This window comes from Octopus bimaculoides, chromosome 7 (genome assembly GCF_001194135.2).
Source record: "Octopus bimaculoides isolate UCB-OBI-ISO-001 chromosome 7, ASM119413v2, whole genome shotgun sequence".
NCBI classification, from domain to species: Eukaryota; Metazoa; Mollusca; class Cephalopoda; order Octopoda; family Octopodidae; genus Octopus; species Octopus bimaculoides.
In genome coordinates, this window is record NC_068987.1 from 74,091,872 (window position 1) to 74,100,147 (window position 8,276).

The 8,276-nt window shown below is 37.6% G+C and overlaps 1 protein-coding gene across 3 annotated transcripts in view; it reads right to left on the bottom strand.

Annotated features, from left to right (window-relative positions):
• LOC106876428 (dynein axonemal heavy chain 3) overlaps positions 1-8,276 on the bottom strand; it is a 158,633-nt gene that overhangs the window by 57,386 nt on the left and 92,971 nt on the right. For all 3 annotated transcript variants that reach the window (XM_052969758.1, XM_052969757.1, XM_052969759.1), the window contains exons 33-37: positions 7,291-7,458; positions 6,375-6,586; positions 3,710-3,917; positions 1,313-1,573; positions 208-409 (exon numbers count right to left, since the gene is read on the bottom strand). In XM_052969758.1, coding sequence (XP_052825718.1) covers positions 208-409; positions 1,313-1,573; positions 3,710-3,917; positions 6,375-6,586; positions 7,291-7,458 — 1,051 coding nt within the window. The remainder of the gene's footprint in view (positions 1-207; positions 410-1,312; positions 1,574-3,709; positions 3,918-6,374; positions 6,587-7,290; positions 7,459-8,276) is intronic.

Consider the following 8,276-nt stretch of genomic DNA (forward strand, 5'->3'; position numbering starts at 1 on the left):
TACATAACTACAAAAAAAAAAGAAACCAGTATAGGTGGACCAATCTAATACTATTCTAACAGCCGTAGCCTGAAATTTAAAGGAATTACAAAGTACTAGTTAGACAAGTGATTGACATGCCTGACCTCATCTAACCAGCTCCGTGTGATAAAGCAGTAAGCATCTGCTCCTTTATGTGACTAGGGTATTACATAAGATCCAACATACCTTGTGGATCAATCATAAGAGGCCATCTTCGTGACTTAGAGGTGATAATAGCATTATCAATACTGAAGTTATCTGCAGGAAGCCCTGCTATCTGCCACTCGCGAATCTTCACCTGGTCACCAAGACAGGTATTGAAGGAAAAGTCTGGGGAACAAGGAATATTTTTCTCTTCACACAGTTCCACCCATTCTTTTATGATAGTCTGCAAAATAAAAGCATGTTGCATATATGTAACAAACAAACTACAGATGTCTGACACATTGTTGATATTGTTATAGCGTAAGATTAATGACTGTCTGCAAAATAAAATAATGTTGCAAACATGCATCATACAAACTAAAGACTTCTGACACACTGCTGATGTTACAGTGTAATGCATACACCAGATAGCAGTTAATCTGTATCACACAATATAGATATGTTTATAGTGTAACACATTCTGTCTTTTGAGTTGCAGTGTAATGCACATGAAAAATATATGTTATATTGTAACATACACTGTATGCTACAGAGTCATTTAATACTATAGCATCCAATGCTAAAATATTTACTGTGTAATTTTTTTTCAGTGCCACCTGACTGGCCCCTGTGCTGGTGGCATGTAAAAAGCACCCACTACACTCTCAGAGTGGTTGGTGTTAAGAATGGCACCCAGCTGTAGAAACCTTGCCAGATCAGGTTGGAGCCAGGTGCAGCCTCCTGGCTTGCCAGTCCTCAGTCAAACCATCCAACCCATACCAGCATGGAAAGTGGACGTTAAACAATGATGATAATGATGATGATAGGTACAGTGTCATGGAGATATATGTTTACAGTGTAACTGTGCATTGCATCAATAATAAAGTGAAACACAAACACATCTTTTATTTTTCTTGTGTATTTTACTAGTTTCGGTCATCAGACTGTGGCCATGCTGAGGCACCACCTTGAAGAATTTTAGTCAAATGAATCAACATGAACACATCGGTACCTAAACACATGCATACACAGCCACTCTCAGATACTCATGCCTACCCTATCATACACACACAAACACAATTTTCTGATGGAAAACAAAGCAAGACAAACAAGTGTAAACATCGACGATATTAAACTCAGGACTCACTTGTCTGTAATCTACAGTAAATGCACCTAGATATGCAACTACACCAGATGCAAGCAGAACATCTCCAGTAATGCAATCATACAATTCTCCTAGTTCTTTAGCGGCTTTTGTCCAACGGTCTTTCTCTCCCCCTAGTCCACCAATCAGCTGTTCAGCCCGGTCCAGTTTCTTGGAACAGACTTCAATGTTGTCTTCAAGTTCTTTCTTTTTCTGGGTCATTGCTTCAAATTTATCATTTAATGCTTGTAGTTTATCTGCAACCTATGGTAACAGATAAAGAGAGATGGAGAAATAGAAAAGGTGAGAGGGAGTGAGAAAGAAAGAAAAAGGTCTTGTATTGACAGATTAATTAAAAGTAGTACAAGTTAGCTATTGAATAATTACTTACATTGACACAAAGTCGCAGATTTGCAAGGTATAGTTGACCGAATCAACTAACCTCAGCTCATGATAGGTGCATTTATTTTACATGAGAGATGGAAAAAGGCAAAGTCAACTTTGCCAGAGTTTGAACTTAAGACATAAAGTAATGTAATGAAATCAGGGACTCTCCTGTCGTAAATAACAGATGAGGGTTCAGCAATTTACTGTTGTACAAACTGCACAGGTGATTTGTTTTGGGGAATCAAACATTTGTTTTGTCCACTAGCTCACTTCCTCCATCAAATTGACATTGCCTGAACAGGTGCATGGTTTACAACACATCAGGTGTCAAAGAGATTACAGAGTAATGTGAGATGAAAAGTTTTGCTCAAAAACACAATGCACCACCCAGTCCTAGAGTTGAAACCACAATTTTGTAATCATGAGTATAACACCTTAACCACTAGACCAGGTGTGTTCATAAAGTACCTAAATTTCAGCAATTCAAAAATCAATTGTTTCCAATGTCGGCAGAAATCTCATGGAGATTCAGCATGACACAGAATGTAACAAGGCTGGCCCTTTGAATTACAGGAACAACTCATTTGTGCCAGCTGAGTGGACTGGAACAACATGAAATAAAGTGTTTTGCTCAAGTGAAGGCACATGGCTCAGTGACTAGAGTGTCGAACTTACGATCGTGAGGTTGTGAGTTCGAATCCTGGACTGGGCTGTGTGTTGTGTTCTTGAGCAAGGCACTTTATTTCATGTTGCTCCAGCTCACTCAGCTGTAGAAATGAGTTGCGACATCACTGGTGCCAAGCTGTATCAGCCTTTGCTTTTCCCTTGGATAGCATCAATGGCATGGAGATGGGAGGCCGGTATGCATGGGCGACTGCTAGTCTTCCATAAACAACCTTTCCCGGACTTGTGCCTGGAAGGGTAACTTTCTAGGTGCAATCCCGTGGTCAGTCATGACCGAAAGGGGTCTCTCTCTCAGCTAAAGGACACAATGCGTCACAGGAGACTGAACTCATGACTGTATGATCATGAGCTGAATACACTAACAACTAAACCACGTACTTTCACTTACCAACATTATGTAACAATAAAATCAATACATACCAAAACAGACACAGGTGTGGCCCTTTGGTTGAGAAGTTTGCTTTTCACTGCACAACACCTTGGGCAGGTATCTACTACTATAGTCCTAGGCCAACCAAATCCTTAAGAGTAAATTTAGTAGACAAAACCTGAAAGAAGCCTAATGTATGTTTGTATGTATGTATGAATGATTTACATTCTTTTTGAGAGAGTTCAAGCCAGTTGTTAACAAAGCAACAAGACTTGTTGAGTTAAAATCTCAACGTTTGAAGATATGTGGTTGAGTTGGTGTGTTGGTTAAACTGTCAATGCATACACCCAATTGTGTGCATCTATTCACATAAGAATCTGAGATGGAAAATCCTTGGAATGTCTCACAAATCTTCACTATACCACTAATAGATTAGATTTGGAGAATCTGTGTCAGTTTCTTTTGCTCTTGTTCCTGAAACCAAGTATTTCTAGGTTTTTGTGTTAATCTGTTGGTACATAACGTAATGCACTTATCATGAAAGGTAGAAATGAGAATTCATAGTCAGGGTACAAGAGCTGTAAGTTCTGCATTAATTCACCATAAATGTTCTTTCTCCTGGACTTTTGATGCATGTATGTGTGTATGCACATGTATATGTGTGTGTGTGTGTGTGTGTGTGTGTGTGTGCACATGTGTGTGTACCCTCATCTCACATGATAACAGTGAATGAGCATCACCATCATATAAGCGATGCTCAGTTCCAGTCATCCATACAAAACATTCTAGGCTATGGAGAAATATTACCATACTTGGAAACTGGTGAGGGTTGGCAACAGAAAGGTCATCCAGCTGTACAAAATCTACCTCAACAAATTCTGTCTGAGCCATGGAGGCATGGAAAAGTGAATGAAAAATGATGATGACAAAAATAGTTTTAAAGTGGGGGCCACATTTACCTCTTTCAGTTGTGCTCGTTTCTCATCGAGTTTCTGCATCTGCATACTCAATTCAGTTTCTGCTTCCAAAAGTTTAATTTTCTTTGGAGCCACAATTTTAGCTACTTTATCATACTGGTCCATTGCTCTGACCCAACGGCAGAGACCTTCACAGGCAGTTGATGCTTGTTTCACTACATTGGGATCAAATTCAGGATTTGGTATATAGCTAGGAGAGAAGAAAGAACACACTAGAAATATATGTGCGTGTATATTATATATATATATATATATATATATATAACATAAATAATATATAAATATATGCATATATCCATACATATATGTACATACCTACATCTATATGTATACATACAGGCATATATGGGTGCAGGATATCACAAAAAACGTTAAACACAATGAGAAACGAAAACATAAAGACGAAGACAGAAAACGAACTTTTTTTTGAACAACGAAAAAAACAAACAGAGAAATGAAACATACAACATAAAGAATATTTCCCTTCTTCAGTTGTTCCTGTTCCATCTACTTCATGTTTCGAAGGCAAGGACAATACACGACTTCATTGGAACAATCCTGCTCGCAAAGGATATTAATTAAATTTGGAATTTTTTGCGGAGGGTGAAAATGTAAACAAGAACAGGACAGTGAGAACAAGACAGTAGAAGACATGCACACACATCTATACATATACATACACTCATATACACATATATATAATGTCTGTGTTAATCAAATTACTTTTAAGATTGTTTTTATATAATTGATAATTTTTAATAGAAGAAAACTTTTCTTTAGATATTGAGACTGTATCAAGAAATTTTTCTAAAATACTTTTTTAAACACACACACACACACACATGTACTCTAACAGAAGCTTTAACTATTACATACACACAGTAAATATTTAACTCACCTAAAATATTGATTTCTTGTTTTCTTTGCTTGTGTTTAAATGTATACTTAATTAATGTCCCTTACAAACACATTATTGCATGATGATGATGACAATGACAAACTATGGATGGATGGATGATTGGCTGGATGGATGGAGGGAGGGAAAGGCAGCAAGGCCTCAAAGACTAGTTAGTGACAGGAAGCAGCAAGAATATACTTAAAGCAAAGATCTGGCTTAAATTCCTGCAAGAAAGTATCTCTGCTAAAGCACCCAAGAGCCAGGTAGTAGTGCTAAATTGAGCAGAAAATTAAGTCTACTATCCAAGAAATCAGAATGCAAAGAATTGAAGCAAATACCACAAGACATCTTGGTCGATGCTCAAACAATTCTGCTAAACCACGGACAGGTATTTTTTATTTTACCAATACCAAAACAGATGGAAGATACAGGTGACCTCAATGACAGCAGTGGTGAGGTCAACTGAAGAACACTAAGTACTGCCTGTCTGGAAACTGAAAGCAAAACCTTGCAAATTGTGAATGCAACACCCACCCAAACCACTACGCCATATTCTGTGTATGTACGAGCAAAACATTTCATTTCACATTGTTCCAGTCTATGCAGCTATAAATGGACTGGTATGCCATTCAAGGAATACCAGGGGATGTTGACCTGCCCACCTAGCCAACAGGATGACATCATTCAAAAGCTGCTACAATACAAGGAAGCACATTGTGATCAACAGTGTATAATCATATCTGATAGTTTCATTGATAGAGTGATACAAACATACATGTGTGTGTGTGTGTGTGTGTGTGTGTGTGTGCGTGTGTGTGCGCGCATGTGCGTGTGTGTGTGTGTGCATGTATGTGTGTGTGCATGTGTGTGTGTGTGTATGTGTTTACCTACAATTAGGCCTCTTCTTTTGTGTATTTGTGTGAGTGTGTATGTTTGTGTCTCCTTATTTTGACATCATGTGATTCTTGTAAATGGTAGTCATTCATTTTCAATCTTCAGCGATTACATATCTGACCATGAAAAATACTACTCTTGAGATGAGTTGGCACAGTAAGAGAAGATACTCTTTTGTGGGACAAGACTGACAACAGTATGTTTCTTAGGATCACGATACATTCCTACTGAGAAAGAAACTGAAGAGGAGCTTTGTGAGTATACAACCTATCTCTGGTGCACACTGTTTTAAGATAATAGAAGGCAGGACCCGACTAAGACTGGTTGTCTCTTTTGAACTAGAGTGATTCAATGAGTTTTCATACAAGCTAATTGTGAGTATGAGTGGGTGCTGAAAAGTTCCTGGCTTTGGGCAAAGAAAATACAGAAGGATCAGTTAAATATGATTTTATATTTAATATATTTCCCTCTTAGATTTTTTGCAGTGGTCCTTTATTTTTTTTTAGCCCAGGAAAAGAACTCAAAAAGTTGGGCCTCCAACTAGTCTTTCATGATACCCTTAAAGTCAGGAATTTTTCAGCACCCACTCATATATGTGGTAGTGAAACAGGACAGTGCAGAAAAGATATATTGCAAGAGGTCACATTATGCATATTGTGTAGAGATGGTGGTGATGCATGCAGCAAATATAGAGGCTTTTACAATGGGTGTACTGCTATCAGTAGACCCATGTTAGCAGTTGTCTCAATTGAAAAGTGATAAGTAGGAGTATTTCACAAAGTAAGAACAACAGTAAAATGACAACAATAATATATAATAAAACAACTACAAATATTAACAACAAGAAAAACCAACATTTTCCTGATACGGGACATAATAGCTGGCGCTATGTTGTCTTTGTTGTAAGTTTTCAGTTTTTCCAAAAACTTCATGTCACCAAGGAGCTTCAGTGAAGGTCCCCAGTAATCATCAAACATTTTCCCACTGCCATCAGGTTTTCTTTCAGGTTTAATCATTAACATGACACATACTGATTCCATGACCAATTTCACAACTGTTGGTGGATTCTGGAAGATAAGACATATAATGGTTGGTCTAATAACAAAGTTTGGACCCATACACGCGTACACACACACACACACACACACACACACACACATATATATCTTAGAGCAAAATAAAACAGATTTAGTTTATCTTTCTGCTAAAATCAAAAATTATATAATCTTTACATGTGTTTCACTAGCAAATACCAGTATGCTGTGAAGTAATTGTTATATAGATGATTGCATAATCACATTGAAAAGAATTAAATTACTATTTTCTTCTAAAAATTTTATGTCAATAAATTATCATAGATATCTGTCAAAAACTGAAATATGGCCTGTTTGACCACATTTAAATTTATTTCAGGATGACCACATGCTAAAAAAGAACAACAGAATTACTGCTAATTAAGGAGTCCCTACTGCTTCTAATTGAAGATAAAGGAAAATAGTGCCCTATTTGGCTGATAGAGAGGATGATTTCTGAAATAGGGAATTAGTCATAGCAGAACTTATTAAGGACTTGAGCAAGGCACAGATATAGCTTTTCACTTGATTCCACTGAGTGGCCAACCTTAGGGATGGTGTCCAGCAATAACTTTCATGGCAAGTAATTGCATTTGCAGATCCATCCAATCCATGTATTACATGGCAAGAACTATTGTCAAAGCACAAATAATTAAAAGGAATAATGAAACAGAAATAAAGATAAAAGGATATCTCACTGTCATTGTTTTGAGCAAAGTGATGTCAGAAGGTTTCAATGTGTTGAGGGCATGAATAGCAGACTCCAGTGCAGGAATTGCTTCTGCCAAGTCACTTTCACACTCATCTTTGATAGCCTGGGAGGCTGCAGCTGCCTCATTAGCAATTGCTTCATCAGCAGCAACGACCTGTAACAGATGATCACCATGGTAACTAATAACAACACTGATTGACTTCAAATGAATTCTTTACTAGAGATATGAAGAAATATTAAAACTTTGGTACCATTACTATTACTACTACCACTACTATTACACAATGCTATTACAGCTCTTACCGTCAATACACTCCCACGACTACTACCACAACAATACTGTTATTACCACTCTTACTAACACCACTACCATCACTATACTACTGTTATTACCATTCCTACAATAGTGCCCCTGGACTGGCTCTTGTGCGGGTGGCACATAAAATACACCATTTTGAGCATGGCCGTTGCCAGTACCGCCTGACTGGCCTTCATGTGGGTGACACGTAAAAGCACCCACTACACTCTCTGAGTGGTTGGCATTAGGAAGGGCATCCAGCTGTAGAAACTCTGCCAAATCAGATTAGAGCCTGGTGTTGCCATCCGGTTTCACCAGTCCTCAGTCAAATCGTCCAACCCATGCTAGCATGGAAAGCGGACGTTAAATGATGATGATGATGATGATGATGATGATGATGATATACTACTACCACACCAACCACTACTACAACTGCTTGACATTGAATTATTGGAACATTGATTATTTTCCTTGTATTTTTCTTTTTGTCTTCTTCCTTACTAGCATTCCTCGCTTAAATGCCATCTGCTCAAAAGACAACTGATAACTGTCTAGTTCTCAGCTTAAGAAATGGGGAAATAAAATATTTTGACCAGGAAACCCTGAGTAGCCATATTTAACAAGATTTGTGGTTTTTATAATAATAATAATAATAATAATAATAATAATATATA